The sequence below is a fragment of the Perca flavescens genome, chromosome 16, assembly GCF_004354835.1.
Source record: "Perca flavescens isolate YP-PL-M2 chromosome 16, PFLA_1.0, whole genome shotgun sequence".
Taxonomy (NCBI): domain Eukaryota; kingdom Metazoa; phylum Chordata; class Actinopteri; order Perciformes; family Percidae; genus Perca; species Perca flavescens.
Genome location: NC_041346.1, coordinates 1,842,741 through 1,860,423, shown reverse-complemented (window position 1 = coordinate 1,860,423; position 17,683 = coordinate 1,842,741). Strand labels below are relative to the sequence as shown.

Genomic DNA, 17,683 nt, shown 5'->3' with positions numbered 1-17,683 from the left:
ACAGAATAATAATCTGAGCTAGTCAGCGGCAATAACAACACTTTCAGTGGACAAAATTTGTCCAATAGGAATACATTCCACATTGTTCAGTGGTCTCGCTTAATACTGGACCAGTTTTCAAAGATCGTTCCCATTAGTCACTTACAAAAATAGCATAGGACAATAGAGTCCAGGTTGAAAAAAAAAGAAGAAAAAATATCCCTTTTAAAAACTATTAAAATGTTTCAAGGATTAAATGATTTGTGTTTAAACAAGATAGTCCAGGTTTTAACCTGTCTTCCAACCAGGCTCCTGTCAACCCAATGCATTTTAAGCCAGAGAACATGGACAGCACTGTCCATCTTCTATCTGTTTAGTGTGACACAAATAAGAAAGAAATGCTAATAAATGTATGTTACTACAGCTTTCACAACAGTTGATGCACGGAGCTGCCATGTTGGATTTTGAGCTCGGGGTACTCGGAGGTTGTCCGAGGGCCGAGCTCGGAAATCCGAGGTCAGGGGGGCGTGTTTCCGACTTTGACCTCGGAAAATCCGACTTCCGAGTACAAACGGAACGCACTATAATCCGGGGTTGTATTTTTTCTGCTCTCAGGACTTTGGAGACTACCAGGATGGGTACTACTCTGTGCAGACCACTGAGGGAGAACAGATAGCTCAGCTTATTGCCGGCTACATCGACATTATCCTCAAAAAGGTAAGAGTCAGCAGGATTATGGGACAAACATTAAATATTACAATAGTAAAATAGTTTTAGGTATACTAACTTTGGACACCCCTCTCCGGTTTCTCTTCTTTAGCCCCCCCATCATTTTTTACTTTAAGATATCCTTTGGGACGGATTCCTTACATGTTGTGCATGTAAAGTGCTAAACTTCTGTTCTCTTGTTTTTATATCTAGAATATATATTTAAAGTCATTGTCATATTCTGTCGTCTGATCCATCTTGGAAGTACAAAGGTTTAGGTTTCAAAGTGAAAGAATATCAATGATGATGTAGTTGTAACCCTCTTGGCCTCATACCTTACCTATAACCACCATCAAACTTCTAGATAGGGGAGGTAATGTAGAGTCTTTAGATACAACATAAAACCTATTGGATGTCCACTCCTGAAGCATTGGAGTCGAGCCACATGAATGACTAATTTCTTCTAAACGTGATTTTGTAAACTCCCAGATGATGTTGTGAATGAGGATCTTTATCTTTATTCTTGTACTGCTCATTATGTTGTAGTAGGGCAGTGCCTGTTGGGAAACGGCTGATTGCCTGACCTGTGGTATCGCTGCTTGCAGCTTTCTCCAGAACCGCTCATCTAAACAACTTCACACTTCCACTGCGCTTTCTTGGTCAATACACCTGCCATGACGTAGTTGCGTCACAGATCCAAGCGGCTACTCACATTCTGAAACGCCTGTGAAATACACTCTAGTTTACGGGAAAAAAACACCAAGAGCAGACCATTAGGCCACAGCTATAGATTTCTGATTTCTTACTTTCTGTCTTTTAACAGAAAAAGAGCAAAGACCACTTTGGCATGGAGGGAGATGAAGAGTCAACCATGCTGGAAGACTCTGTGTCACCCAAAAAGTAAGTGTGTGTGCGCGTGTCTGTGTGTGTCTGACTGCATACTGTGATTGTTAATCATTTACAGATACTGTACGTTTGGCTACAAATAAATATTAGTTGTTTAAATAGCTGAAGACATATTCACCAACTTGTCTAAACTATGTCTCCCACTGTCTAGTTGTTATTATCCAGAGAGTATGGCTGGGTTTTTTGTTTTTTCTCAGCTCTGACTACATGAGCCGTCTCTGTGTAACGTAGAGTTTTTCCTGTGTGTCTCTACGATGTGTAACGTTAGACAGCCAATCACAGACATGATTAGATCCTGGTAGAAGCATGCTGCGTGCTGATTGGCTCACTCACGCTGGTGAGATTGACTCCTTAGATATTGAAATTGGGTATTGAATGACGAGGCAATTTGTGATACTCTATACTTTAGAGGCAGTTCGGTCGGTATCTAAACAGACACACAGAGACGAGTTGGTCAAAAATTCTCTTTTCCTTTTCTTTCTCCCATCCCTCCAGGTCTACAGTGCTGCAGCAGCAGTTCAACAAGGTGGGCAAGGTGGAGACAGGCTCAGTGGCCCTGCCAGCCATCATGCGCTCGGGGGCTGGAGGTCCAGAGAGCTTCCAGATGGGATCCATGCCTCAGGCCAAGCAGCACATCACCAGTGGACAGATGCACCGAGGACACATGCCCCCACTGGTAAAACAAAGACCACTCTCATGAAGGTTTTAACTGGCAGAGTCTGTGAGAAACTGAGCCGAAACGTCTGCGTCTGTTCTGTAGTAGTAAGAACCAGCGGTGGAAGAAGTATTCCGATCCTTTACTTCAGTAAAAGTACTAATACCACACTGTAAAAATACTCTGTTACAGTAAAAGTCCTGCATTGGAAATGTAACTTCAGTAAAAGTGTGTAAGTATCATCAGGAAAATGTAGTTAAAGTATTAAAAGTAAAATCCTCCCATTGTAGAAAGAGTAAAGGATCCAACCAGTTGTGTGTTTAATGGTCTAATTGTCTCAGCTGGACTTGTAGGCCATTATATTGTTTAGTTTAATTCATAATAAAACATATTTAATAATGTGTAAAGTAACTAGTAACTAAAGCTGTAACAGATGAATGTAGTGGAGTAAAAAGTACAATATTTCTCTCTGAAATGTAGCGGAGTAGAAGTAGAAAGTGGCATGGTACCTTAACATTTGGACTGAAGTACAGTACTGGAGTAAATGTACTTAGTTACGTTCCACCACAGGTAAGAACTTAGATATAACAAGTTTACAGATACATCATGAAACCTATGATGCATTTGAAAATACAGTGGGCCAAGTAAACAACCTGCTTGGACGTTTCAGTGTTTTTTTTTTTTTTTTTTAACAAAACGGAATCATTGTGGATACAATTTAGATGTTTTGGGATGGTTGAAAAAGATTTAACCACAAACTGAATATTTACTTTTTTTATCATTAGGGTTCACAACCAAAAGTGGCGGAACTCCCAAGAAATATCACCCCAATCGGCCAGATGGTGGCGCTGTTATTAACGCCCACAAAATGCAAACTTATAAAGGCCACACCCCTCACACCGTGCATCTAATTGACTTGAAATTTGGCACACATACAGCGTTCAGGTCAATGTGCTCTACAAAAAAAGCCTATTGGACAAGAAAGGCCAACATGATGATTTCTTTGCTAATTTGTGTAATCTCGAAACCAGTAATGCACTCTCTACTTTTTGGATATAGACTTTAAAAACACCAAATTTGATATATACAATTCTTCCAGAATGGCTGGATGAAAGAGCAGTCCCAAAATATGTCGGTTTTGTGTGTCCACAGACTTCGGCCCAGCAGGCCCTGACTGGAACCATCAACTGCAGTATGCAGGCGGTCCAGGCTGCCCAGGCCTCTCTGGATGACGTGGATGCCCTTCCCCCACTGGGGACAGACGCTGTAAGATTTAATTTTCCTTCATTCTGGTTCCAAGTGGGATTGATTTGTGTGCTTATAATGACAATGAGTATGAGATCCAGATCTTTATGACCAGAGGTGTTATTTTTTTCTTTGTTCAAGGCATCCCAAGCCTGGCGCAAGAACAAGATGGATGAGTCCAAACATGAGATCCATTCCCAGGTGGATGCCATCACAGCAGGCACCGCCTCCATGGTCAACCTCACTGCAGGTAGAAACACTGTGCTTCACTATACTCTCTGCCCATTGCTTCCAGTATGTGTAATACCAGTGATATGGAAAACACTCCCCCCTGTCCCGTGTGTCTGCAGCCTTCCTCTTTTGCTCTTCTGGTTTCTTAACTCCTGAAAAAATAGTTCCACCTTTTGTTTTGTGTTTTTCCTAACTCACTTTACTACTTCATTTTAGCTCCGTTGGTTTGTTTCGCGCCGTTCCGTCCACCTTCTCTGTTTCAGCGTAGCTCGTAATCGACACCACACAGTTAGCCAAGCAAAACACCAATACAGAACCACCCAGATTTCTTGGCGGAAAAAAAGAGTAATCTGGCAACACTGACCCGTTGCATAGTTTCTGTAGCCTGCCGAATCAAACAGACGCATTATTATTTGCTTCATTCACCACCGGCCAAATTGGCTAGTAACTCTACAATGTTAGCCACCAAAGTTTATTTTTACCCACATTGGTGGGCTGGCAGGTGTTAATTTAAAGCCCTGCTATAAACATTATGGAAAGTTTAAAAAAAGCTCTTTTGTGGATGTAAATTGAAGGTGCGCAGTTGCCCAGTAACTTACATTGTAGCTTGTTTGTCTGAATGCCGACTGCAGCAGCCTTGCTTAATACTGGACCAATGTCAAAGATTGTTGTTCCCATCATTCACTTAAAACATAGGATATATATATATATATATGTGGAAAAAAAAGCTCTGTTTATTCATTGTCTTGTTTATTGTCACTGTTTTATGTGCATCACTTGTAATTGGCCTGATAATGATTCAGTTGATACCTTTTAACATACTGTATATGCAGGCTACTGAGCAACACTTTGCAATTTGTTTCCTATGAACGTGTGACGAAACTCGTTTTCCCTTCTAGGAGTTAATACAGTTATCTATCTATCTATCTATGTATCTATCTATCTATCTATCTATCTATCTTCAGGTGACCCAGCAGAGACGGACTACACAGCGGTGGGCTGTGCTGTGACCACAATCTCCTCCAACCTGACCGAAATGTCAAAGGGTGTTAAACTCCTCGCCGCACTCATGGAGGATGAAGGGGCAAATGGGCAACAGCTGCTGGGGGCCGCCAAGAACCTGGCCAGCGCCGTCTCGGACATGCTGAAGACCGCCCAGCCTGCGAACACAGAGGTACACAGCCAATAGAGCTGGAGCAATCCCAAAAGTTACTGCAAAGTTCTTTGTCTCAGAAATAATTGTGATTAACAATATAGTTGTGTCTTTCAGTTAAATAAAAAAAAAATATTTATTTGTTTACTTTTTCAACCAAATTAAAGTTTTGAATGAATTCCAGGATACATCTTTAGATATATATCACTGTCATGTGACCCAGATGATGTGATAACCCAAATACACAGCCTATGAAGTAAACCACACCTCTTTATTATCATAAAACATGTTTTCTAAGTAATTTGACAATAATGTCTAGGGCCGCCTAAGGTCTTTACACATAGTATTTCATGGTTGTTACTATACTAAGGTATTGAAATAATAATTATTCAAATATGTAAACATTATGTTTTAATGTTAAAACATATGTCGCCCAGTGAATGGTTAAAGCTTAACAGTATGTTAGCTACCCTATTAACAGGCCAGTAGCCTGTCATCAGTGTCGTTTAAATTTAGAGACAAATTACAAATAGGCCGATTTATCTTTGCTGATAATATGTTGGATATAAACTTTGTGTTTATTTTCAGACATATTTTAACTTTTAGAAAGCAATTATTTTTAAATGATTAAACAATAACTTGGGGGCCCGCCTGCAGTAACTCTAAGGACCCCTTAAGGGTCCCCGACCCCCTGTTGAAGATCTCTGGTCTAAGGACAGTGCACTTTTAATCTTTTTTTCTTTTTTTTTTAACCATTTATTACAATTCTTTTATTTTAGCTTTATTGTTTTATTCTCCATTTGTATTCATTGTGTGAGGCTGGCAAAGCAAGCTTTTCATTGCATGGTGTAAGATGTCTTCACTGTGCATATGGCAATAAACCTCTTGAACCTATCTTTCTGGTTCCAGCCTCGTCAGGTCCTGCTGCAGGCTGCAGGAAATGTTGGCCAGGCCAGCGGAGAGCTGCTCTCTCACATAGGAGAGACGGACACTGATCCACAGTTCCAGGTGATTATCCTTTTATACTTTTTTTTGGTTTATTTGTTACTTTATCATTGCTGAGGAGCACCACAAAGAAGAACCTTTGTGGGAAATACTGTAGTCTATGTGTAGTTTAGATAAAGTGTGTTATATTGGCTATGATCATGAGTTGTTGCTGTGTAACGTTACTGAGCCTCATTCAAAATGGTTGGGCCTAAAGCAAGATTCTTAGGCAGTGCTTAACCCCCAAAAGAATGGGAAAGTTAATTTAAGAAAATTCATCAGGACTGGTGTCTTTGGTTGTGTTATAAAACTGTATCCTGTGTTCCCTCTGTTTCATGTCCATATTTGACAGTTTCTAGGTAAAGGATCTTTCAGGGGTGCCCGATGGAGAGTCCCCTCTTATTGTCAAATGCCGGTAACAAATGTGTCCCTAAGATAAATGCTTCATTCTAAAAGGCCAATCAAAATAATAGCTTGAGTCGTTTTTCTCACGTGAACTTCAGACAACGTCCGGAGAATCGGGTCCTGACATTGTCCAAAGTTTCCCTTTCACACATCTCGCACACAGCAGGAGACTGTCCGTCTCAGACGCGTTCTCACTTACTGGAACTAGTTTGTATGTTGTAGGCGGGGGTGTCGCCTGGGTAGAGGGTGCAGCAGACAGGACATGACGCAGATTACACCGGTTACGGAGCCGGTTCCTAATTTGGACCTAAATGACTGAGTCTCTTGCCTTGTGAGACGATTTCGGCGTCGGAAGTTCCAGAATCTCGCCGTCTCTCTGGTTGGATGTTTTCCTTGCCGTGTTTGCGTAAATCACCCTCATTCTTCACCCTTGCATGTTTGTTTTCTTTTGATTTTGAGCCAATCCCGGTTACGGAAATAATCATAATCACGCTTATCACAATTCGTCATTGACTTTTGATTTTGCAAAAAAAACTGAAAAAGTTAAACCAGTAGGACAAAGTAAGAGTTTACTTGCGAAAGGTAATAATAATCGCTTTTCTCGATTATTCAGTTTTTGTGATCGTAATTGCGATTTAAATTTTTATTAATTACACAGCCCTAAGCCGCATGAAAGTCATCAATGCACTCATTTGCTCCCTGTGAATTCTCACACTTTGGGCTCAGTGGGAGATTACAGCAACTTTGGACTCAGGAGCTGGCAGAGTGAAGCCTGTTTTAATGTCCGGTCTAACTGATTCGGACATTTGCGTTTTTTACATACAGTACATGACAAATTGATGGGTTGATATTTTTATTTTCATGTAATGCCCCTAAGTGGCCCATCCCACGTGGAAGTACATGACACCAATACAACAGTAATTTATTCCACAGCTTCCAGTCCAATGTCCACACACAACGTTCTCCACTTTGCAAGACACTTTGCAGTTTAACTCCGTCGAGGTAATGTCTAGATCATTTCACGGTTGCAGTGCATGTGTGAATGGGGCTTTAGTCAAAGAAAGGTAAGTATCATAATTCAATCTGTCAATGATAATTCAATCCAACCCACACTATGAGATGAGTTTATACAGTAGGGACCAGTGGTGGAAGAGGTATTCAGATCCCTTGCTTCAGTAAAAGTACTAATACCACACTGTTACAAGTAAATGTCCTGCATTGAAAATGTTACTTAAGTAAAAGTATCAGAAAAATGTACTTAAAATATTAAAAGTACTTAATGCAGAAAAACCCTCACATGATCAAAACAGATCTGTCAATCAACTCTGGGTCCTATCTAGCACCCGGCGCAGCGCAGCACAAAGCCCGACCCAAGAGTCTTTACTAGTCTAAGACCGACCCAGTTGTCAGTTGCCCGTCCAGCGCCCACGTCGTTTTAATAACAAATGCACCTGCGCCCATCTGTGGCCCATGGGCGTGCTGGTCTTACAGGGAGGTGTGTTCAGGTGCATTCTGGGTGTGCTGGTCTTACAGGGAGGTGTGTTCAGGTGCATTCTGGGTGTGCTCGTCTTACAGGGAGTTGTGTTCAGGTGCATTCTGGGTGTGCTGGTCTTACAGGGAGGTGTGTTCAGGTGCATTCTGGGTGTGCTGGTCTTACAGGGAGGTGTGTTCAGGTGCATTCTGGGCATATTGCTATCTTGAGGCAGCGGGAAGTGATCGCACCATTAACCAACAACAAGGCTGAAACGATTCCTTGAATAATTCGATTACAAAAAATCCTCAATGCAAAATGACTTGCCTCGAAGCTTCGTTAAATCCATAGATATATACACCTATGCGTTAAATCAATGTTACCAACGTTGAATCGCTGACGGACGGTGTTTCCGCACGGAGCATTATTACTGTCGCACAGACGCTGTAGTAGTGGTGACCACGATCTGATCTAAAGAGCTGGCATGTAATATGGCACTCAAATGCACTTAATATGTTTAGTTTTTTGAGAGATGATATTTTAAGCAATGTAGGCAATACAAATGTTTTTTCCCTAGTTTTGGTTGTTTAAAAACTCAAAAAAAAATTTATCCGATTAATCGATCGATAAAGTGCTAGATTAATCGATTACAAAAAGAATCGATAGCTGCAGCCCTAACCAACAACAACCTGGTCTAAAGTCAATAACGCAGCATTTTATTATTTTAACAGAGCATTAGTAAAATGCTCCTAGGCTCGTGCACAGCGTGCGCACACTATGCTTGTTACACACACAGGGACACACAGCCGCACACACACATGCAGAAGATTAAAAATGTAAACATTACAATGTGAAAATATTATGATATGATCGAGCAGATCCGTTTCTTCTCCTGAACATCTCTCCTTCCTGCTCAGCAAATCCTCCATCAAAACAGCAATGCCCCAAGGTCCAAACGCGCCTGGCTTTAAAGGGAATGGGAGATGATCTCTGATTGGTTGATTGCACGTTACGCCCAAAACACACCTCTGATTAATGAAGACACTAAGGACAACCCTTTAGAACCATGCGCCTGGCGCACGGACCCTTTTTTCGCCATCAAACTAACAAAAGTGGATTTGGACACACCCTAAACACACCTGCGCCAGGCGCTTCACGCCGTGTGCTTAGATCGTTAAAATAGGGCCCTTGGAGTTTAATGATCTAATCATTTCAGCTGGACTTGTAGGCCGTAGGGTAGTTTATATTATTTATTGCTTTTTGGCCTTGATTTTTATAGGACAGCTGACTAAAGCTGTAAAAAGTACAATATTTCTCTCTGAAATGTAGTGGAGTAGAAGTAGAAAGTGACATGAAAAGAAAAGACTCAAGTAGAGTACAAGAACCTCAACATTTGGATTTAAGTGCTGTACTTCCACCACTGGTATGGTATCTTTAATTCTCCTTTACTCCTCAATCATTCCTACAGAATAACTAATATCACAGCAGTTAGAATCAACTGTCATTGTACTGGGTCAGATCATTAATCAATTGCACAGCTCACCGACTGTAGTTTTTAAATCTTTATGTGGAGGATATATCCAATATATGATTCTCAAGTCAGTGGATAAGTTGTTCTGTAATCATTCCCCGTCTCCACAGTGACATGACTACTGTATATTGTAGATATGTATATATAAGAATACGGAATTAAACTGGCAATTCAAATCCTCTCTGTGTTATGAACAATTTACCAAACAACCGTTTAACAAGCAGAACTTAAACTTGAATATGAGTGCTAATTTCTAGCCTGACAAGCCAGACCCACATCAAGATGTTGGGTCTTGGAACTCACCATTGGCAGGGCTCAATCCGAGGGGCGGGATAAACGGTTGTCTTTCAAATTCCCTCTGCACGCTATAGGATAGATCTACACCAACCAGAGCAACACTAGTTGATAAATTAAACTTTTGTCGTATCTGGTCGGCAAAACTCCGAACACATCTTCCTTTTTTAAGAATGATTTCAGAGCCGTTCAGTGTTCTTTTCTCAAAGAAAAGCTGAACTCCAAGTCTTCCAGAAGTCCACTGTTCCCAGCAGCAGCAGCCATCTTCTTTGTTTTCAAGTAGCAGGGAATTCACGCAGAACTGTCGCAACTCTGCCGTCATTATGTTAAGCCCCGCCCACCGACTCTATACACGATGTGATTGGCCTGACTAGAGTTTGGTTTTTCCAGCTTGCAAGACATTATTACAAATTACATTTGCTGCCGCTAGGGTGCGTATAGATTTCTAGGCTAGCTAATTTCCATTTTATCTCCAGAGTCAGGCAGAGTCTCTGTGATTTATTTAAATATTATTATTTTTTTAACCAGTTTTCTTAGTCTGGGTTTCATTTACTCAAGCTTAATATGCTTTTTTTTGTTTTTCAAATTGTCAGTAATAACAGAAAAATCCACAGATTTCTGTCAAATAAGGTAACACAGACTCATTGCGGAGAGCTCATGCTAACTGCCATGTGTCTCGTTCTCTGAGACTAAGCTACTAACGTTACCATGGCAACTACCAGCAACAGGCGAAGTACACATGCTGCCTCCTGTTTATGCCCAGTTTACCAGAATGTTGATGAGATTATTATGGAACAACGCCAATGTAGAACTTTCACTGGAGGCAGCATTAAAGAGATGAAGCCTAATCAAGTTAGATTGAATCAGCCATCCACTGGACACAAGTAGTTTCACTGCCCTTCCATATCACTAGAATCTAGTGATATGGAAGGGCAGTGGAATTACCCCCGTTGAGAAACACTGCACTAGATTCATGATTCATTTCCGATTTCTATGATGATATTCTGGATAATTTTATTAATAATCTATGTAATTCCAAGAACTCAAATTGTTCCAACACTATCCCTACTAACTGTTCCTCCTTCACCCATGAGCAGTGAGGGCTGATTGTGTGTGTTTGCTGTGGGCAGGACATGCTGATGCAGCTGGCGAAAGCTGTGGCCAACGCCGCAGCAGCCTTGGTGCTTAAAGCCAAGAACGTGGCCCAGAAGACGGAGGACTCAGCCCAGCAGAACCGGGTCATCGCTGCAGCCACGCAGTGTGCTCTGTCTACATCTCAGCTGGTGGCCTGCACCAGGGTGAGTACTCCACCTGATAGCGGTGTGGGGGGGTAATAATCGAAAATCATATGTATCGTGATTTAATTTGGCGACCATTTAGATTTTTTTCAGCAGAATCGGGGAAAAAAAATGTAATTTGTTTTGCCAGTAATTCACCTAAATATGTTCTGTTCATACTGTACCGCTGACAGAGACTACATCACATCTGTACCAGCAAAATCGAAGGCAGAAAAAGCAGAACATCCATCTTATGTTGTTCTTTACAAAGTTAATAAATGTCAGCTGACATGTGATGTCAGTCTTCTTAGAAAACTATCAGTTTTTAGAAATATGATATATTGTCTCTAGAAGTGTATTATTCAACTTTTTTTTTTTTTTAACCAATGATTCACCTAAATATTTTGTTTCTACGGTACCGCCGACGGAGATTACATCATATCTGTTTCCAGCAGAACAAGAAAAAAGAAAATGCAGAAAATTCATCTTATGTTCTTCTATACAGATCACATAAATGTCAGACTGACTGACATGTGCATTCTTTTTTTAAACCTGTGGTGGCAAATTTTCAGTTTTTTTAGAAATGTCTGACATATTGTCTCTAGAAGTGTATGATTCAAATTTTGTTTATGTTAAAGGTGCTGTAAGTGATGTGACGCGTTTTTTTTAGGCTACAAGATTTTTCGTCACATACAGCAAACATCTCCTCACTGTCTGCTAGCTGCCTGTCCTGTTTGCTGTATGTGACAACAAATGTTGTAGCCTAAAAAACGCATCACATCACTTAGAGCACCTTTTAAAGAAGGAAATAAAAATCGCAATACTCAATGCTATCATATCCCAATACTTCTAGAATCGCAATTAAAGAAAATCACGATACAAATCGATTCGGCACACAGGGACAAAAGCATATGGCCCCAGCCCCTAGCTACCTGAGGTATATCAACTCAGAGTTGGACAATTACCTTCTGAAAGCTGAGGAGAATGCTGAATGCTGCCTAAAATCTTTAGTTTAGTTTTTTATTTATCTTGAACAATCAACATACATCACAAAAATCAAATAAAACACAATCTTATATAAAGCAATCTGATTTCATCAAAGAACAAAAAAGTTTGAGAAGGAGCAGACAGAAGCATAATGATAAAGTCCTGCCCCTGCGTTGCAATATCATATTATTACAGGATAAACAAATAGCTATGCATATACAACATACAAAAATTGTAAGTCATACAATAAAAAAACGTTTCTTTCTTCCATCCTCTTCTAACCCTCATCAAGGTGGTGGCTCCGACCATCAGCTCCCCAGTGTGCCAGGAGCAGCTGATCGAGGCGGGGAAGCTGGTCGCCAAATCAGTGGAAGGCTGCGTGGAGGCGTCGCAGGGGGCCACCAACGACGAGGGCCTCCTGAAGCAGGTGGGCGTGGCCGCCACCGGGGTCACCCACGCTCTCAACGAGCTGCTCCAACACATCAAACAGTACGCCAGCGGAGGCCATCCCATCGGACGCCACGGAGAAGCCACCGACCGGATCCTGGACGTCACCGAGAACATCTTCAGCTCCATGGGAGACGCTGGTAGGTGACGGAGCTCAGGTCATCACTGCAGGGCTGGGTTCACAACCCTTCCCTCATTCACTACTCCCTATATCCTGTTTATTAAATAGTAACTATATAACTATAAAAACTTTGGTTACACTTTACTTGATAAATCTACATAAGGGTGACATGACACTGTCATGAACGTGTCATAAACATAATAAAAAAGTCATAAACATTTCCGACATAACGCTTCTTTTAGTAAGTGTCATTCGTTTTTTGTCATGACAAGTTAGGGTTAGGGTTCATGTGTCATTACAGAGTCATGTGTTCATGACAATGTCATGTCACTCTTATGTAGATACCTTCAAGTAAAGTGTTACCAAAACTTCTGACCCCGTTTTAGTTTGGGATCTTGATGCTCTTCAAAGTCTAAATCAAACTAAACACCAACTTTGTATTAGAGCTGCGTATAAAAAAAATTATTTTCCGACTCAATTCAATCTTTATTTGAATGATATCAATATTGATTCATGACATCCAGAGATCTTTCTTTTAACCCTAAGAAACCCGCAGGACCGTTGGCAATTTTGGCCGACAATATTATAATATTACAGCTGTGCAACATATTTATATTTATTATTATCACAACCTCCCTATCCCTTGTTTTATGATGATTTTTGGCTGTTGAATAGGGTTGGGTACCATTTGGATCTTTACGATTCCGATGCCGAACCGGTACTTTTAAAACAATTACGATTCCTAAACCGATTCTTGAAAAACTGAAAAATGACATCAAAGAAAGGCTCTTTTATAGAGTTTTTTTTTTTTTATTATTGAAAATTATTTCAATTTAACAATATATTAACATTTTAAAGTTCTTAAATATATATAATAAGAAAGAGAAAGTTTGATATTTTTACGTCCGTTTTGGAGCAACGGAGGGAAAATATTTCAGTCGACACATTGAGTGGAACTGAAATGAGGAACCAAAATTTGCGTTTTAATCCGGTCCGATTCCTATCGGCTGCATAGGAACCAGGTCCATAGTGGAACCGGATTTCGGTACCCAACCCTACTGTTGAATGAATGTTGTTGTTTTTATGTTATATATGGATGTTTGCAATATAGTTTCTTTTAGGCACCGCTGGGAAGGGGGCACTCACAATATCGTTGTATTCATTGTAATATAATGACAATAAAAGCTTCTTAATAGGGTTGGGCATTATATCGATATATGAGGATTGATATTGTCTTAAATTTTGGAACCTACAATATCTCCGCAACATCAACATCGATGTATTTGGTCAAACGTATTGTGATATTTGATAGCTCTACTTCTTATCTTAATTTCCCTTTTAAAAACCCAGTTCTCTTCCCTTCCCTCTGGCTTAACCCACCAGGTGAGATGGTTCGACAGGCCCGTATCCTCGCTCAGGCCACGTCTGATCTGGTCAACGCCATCAAGATGGATGCCGAGGGCGAGTCGGACCTGGAGAACTCCCGCAAGCTGCTGTCAGCCGCCAAGCTGCTGGCTGATGCCACCGCTAAGATGGTGGAGGCCGCTAAGGTCTGCCTTCGCCTTTGTCTTTCCTTTACGCCTGCGCTTAAAACCAGGTCAAGGGAGTCGATATTATCCCAGATAGAGCCAGCAGCGAACACATACAATCATTACAAAACAACAATACAGTAAGGATGAATCACTGAGAGCTCGTATAGCAGCAGCAGCAAGTCAGCTTTTTAAGCTGTTACGCCTACATTGGTTCAGGCTGTCCCTACGGCCAGACGGGAGCAACTGAAATACCAGCAGCAGAGGGTGATTATGATCTGCTAAGGTGGCTTTCACACCTGCCTCAACCCTGGAGCGCTTGGACTGATAGTCCGGTTGGTTTGGGACGGTGTGAAAGCTCATCTGAACTCTGGTGCAGAACAAAGAATAGAACTCTGGTCCGCCTGAAAACGGGGGTCACGGTTCACTTCCAAGTGAACTAGAGTTCTAAAGGGAAAAAAAGAGAAGTCCAAGGCACTCTTCTTGTGAAAAAATTGAATGAATGAAATGTTAAACATAAATATATACTGATCTGATTACAGCAAAGAAAACATTTGCAGTATTGACGACAAAGTAGGCTACAGAATATTTCGTTCTGTATTGACAGGTGCAATATTTCAAAATCGATAATTATTTTTATTTTTTTAAATTACATTTATATCTGCATTTATGTCAAAACCTAGAGACTTTCAAACATCAACATGTCATTTATGAAATATAAACATCTTTTTGTATTCTATTTTGCCTGGAAACGCTTCCAACACACTTGCGTGTGACGTGAAAAATAGGCATCGGTCCTATTTCTAGCATGCACACATTTTCGCCAAGGCTCGAGCCGCACCCGAGACATGGGTGTCACGCAGGCAGCGTGCGAGCTCTAACCTGTTAACATGGGAGCCCAAATAAAAACGGACAGCCACGCAGCTGACACGCTCACGCCACGCAGCCAGTGTGCATGAGGCCTAAGACAGGAGAGCTGACAGTAAGATAGGTAGAAACAATCAAACAGACTTCTTCTTTTCCATTAGCCTGACAGTTTACAGCACACGTGTCAAACTCGAGGTTCCCCCCCGAGGAACTTTTTTTCTGACTTTTTTAGCACTCTATGTCAACCAAACTGTAAGTGAGAAGACTATACGAGACATGCAATAATACAGTCAAAGAGATTTGACTTTTTCGATGAAATAAAAGCATCTCAATGAACTCTACATTTCTGGCCCTTGATGTGATTCTCATTTCCCAGTGTGGCCCTTAGCGAGGTTGAGTTTGACAGCCCTGGATTAATGTGTAATGTTGTTCCATCCCCAGGGCGCAGCAGCAAACCCTGACAGTGAGGAGCAGCAGCAGAAGTTGCGAGAGGCTGCTGAAGGTCTCCGCATGGCCACCAACGCCGCCGCCCAGAATGCTATCAAGAAACGGCTGGTCAACAAGCTGGAGGTACAAAAAAAAAGGAGGCCGAGCAAAGAACTGCCCAAATCTGAGTGCCATTTACAATCCTTGATTGTGTTTTGTGTTGCCTGTACAGAATGATTGGATTGACTAATGGAAGCTAGCTTTACAGATCCACATCAGGTAGAATTCTTTAACAAACAAAACAACTTTTTTATTCCTGTCAGAATGCAGCCAAACAGGCCGCAGCCGCCGCCACTCAGACCATCGCCGCTGCCCAGCACGCGGCCTCGTCCAGCAGGAACCAGGCGGCCCAGCAGCAGCTGGTCCAGAGCTGCAAGGTAAACCTGCCGCTTCATCTCACACAGACAGTGGCTTTGTTTTCAGAATATCATCTCTCTTTTTTTAAATCATATTCACTTGTCTGTTCTCTCACTCTCTGTGTATTATCCTTTTGACATCTGTGGTTTGCATCCTTTTAAAGTTCAACAGAAATGATAAAAGGCATCTAGTATTAAGGGTCAAACTGTCGGTGATTAGACTTATATCTTCGACACAGGATTACAATACATTGATTGAATGGCATTCTGACTTGCATAAAATAGATACATACACAAACTTCTCTCTTTTGGTTATGGTTTTCCCCCTCTAAAATATAGCTGTACCAGAAATACATGCAATCTCTTTCCAGTTACACTACTTCCACTATATTTAAACTAGATTAATAGATATTGGTTATTTAGTCAACTATTTAATGTTGTGTGTGTCTGTGTCTGTGTGTGTGATCAGGTGGTGGCAGAGCAGATCCCTCAGCTGGTTCAGGGGGTCCGAGGCAGCCAGTCCCAGCCTGACAGCCCCAGCGCTCAGCTGGCTCTCATCAGTGCCAGCCAGAACTTCCTGCAGGTGACTGTCACACGCTGCGTTCAATCAGTGAACAACAGAAACACATAGTAGTACAGTAACAGGGCAGCAGACTTCTAACAGAGCGTGCAATTTGTTTGTGGTTATTTAGGTTGTGTGATCTGTTCTGGTACACAAGACAACACATATGCCGATCTGCTGTACTGTGATGGATTACCTAACACTTAGGTTCATGTTTTTGTTACATTGTACACATTTTATCTGGTAAGTTTTTGGTTTCACACTGCAGTTATGCTAGCGCACTAAAGATCTCAGACTCCAAGGGCCCTATTTTAACGATCTAAGCGCACAGCGTTTAGTTGGATAGGATTTATTCTATTTCCCCTTATTCGTAGTCTATATTCACGACGATCCAATTCTGGGATTGCTTCGATGCCGCCAGAAATTTTGGCCGGATGTCCGTCCCTTTCCTCTTTCTTTGTGTTGGTCACGTTGTTCTCCCATCCCGGGATGCTGTGAGGAATAGCCAGAGGTCTGGCAATGCGAGACTACCTTAATCTTGACCCAGGGCTAACAGTTTGTCTCTTCCTCTCCTCCCCCAGCCTGGTGCTAAGATGGTAACGGCCTCCAAAGCCACCGTTCCCACCATCGGGGACCAGGCCTCAGCTATGCAGCTCAGCCAATGTGCTAAGAACCTGGCCAGTGCCCTGGCTGAGCTCCGTGCCACCTCCCAGAAGGTACCATGCATCTGCATTCTTCATTGTTTTGTCTTTATGATGTGGACTCACTAACATGCTTTTAAGATTCACACAGGGAGAGCTATATATAACTTAATCTCTATTCTACTGCAACATGTGTGTAGTTTGTACTTGTTTCATTTCATTATTTACACATATGTATTTAAAAAAAAAAAAAAAATGTATGTACAATTTGAAGTGAATGTGTTTTGCCATACCCCTTTCGGGGGCTTGAAAATGGGCGTTCTCCAGGCAACGTATTACAGAAAATATTTACAGCAATGTAATAATCAAAATGCATGTATTAATAATTTTAGACACACAAAACAGAGACGTAGTTTAGCATAGTACTTGACAACAATGCTTCCCATAAACACCTAACTGTTACATGAAGTATAATGAATCAGTCATAGTCTTAACACAGCGCACACACACACACACACACTAATTTCGTTACGAGTATACACAAACGCTATCATTAACAGACTAAGAGCATACATTCTTGTGATATGCCTTAGAGCTGCCATCATGTAGTTTTGGAGCCAGAGTCAGGGTTTTGTGCAGTAGTGATTGGGTGGTGGAGTCCCGCCCATACACCCACCCGACCAATCACGAGTCAATCACAGTGGTCAATCATGATTTTTCATCACAATCTTTGAAGCATCACTTATAAAAGCCAAACTTATCAGAAAAATTAACACTTGACCAAACATCAGCGTGATCAGAACTACCTTGAATGACAAACACCATCTTTGGGGAAAATGTATTTGAGG

The 17,683-nt window shown here is 41.4% G+C and overlaps 1 protein-coding gene across 3 annotated transcripts in view; it reads left to right on the top strand.

Annotated features, from left to right (window-relative positions):
- The window catches only part of tln1 (talin 1), a 111,021-nt gene that overhangs the window by 38,762 nt on the left and 54,576 nt on the right, over positions 1–17,683 (top strand). For all 3 annotated transcript variants that reach the window (XM_028600841.1, XM_028600839.1, XM_028600840.1), the window contains exons 12-25: positions 595–696; positions 1,511–1,587; positions 2,089–2,269; positions 3,401–3,514; positions 3,635–3,743; positions 4,690–4,898; positions 5,787–5,885; positions 10,693–10,860; positions 12,119–12,413; positions 13,778–13,944; positions 15,232–15,360; positions 15,540–15,653; positions 16,102–16,215; positions 16,776–16,910. In XM_028600841.1, the coding sequence (XP_028456642.1) occupies positions 595–696; positions 1,511–1,587; positions 2,089–2,269; positions 3,401–3,514; positions 3,635–3,743; positions 4,690–4,898; positions 5,787–5,885; positions 10,693–10,860; positions 12,119–12,413; positions 13,778–13,944; positions 15,232–15,360; positions 15,540–15,653; positions 16,102–16,215; positions 16,776–16,910 (2,013 nt within the window). The remainder of the gene's footprint in view (positions 1–594; positions 697–1,510; positions 1,588–2,088; positions 2,270–3,400; positions 3,515–3,634; positions 3,744–4,689; positions 4,899–5,786; positions 5,886–10,692; positions 10,861–12,118; positions 12,414–13,777; positions 13,945–15,231; positions 15,361–15,539; positions 15,654–16,101; positions 16,216–16,775; positions 16,911–17,683) is intronic.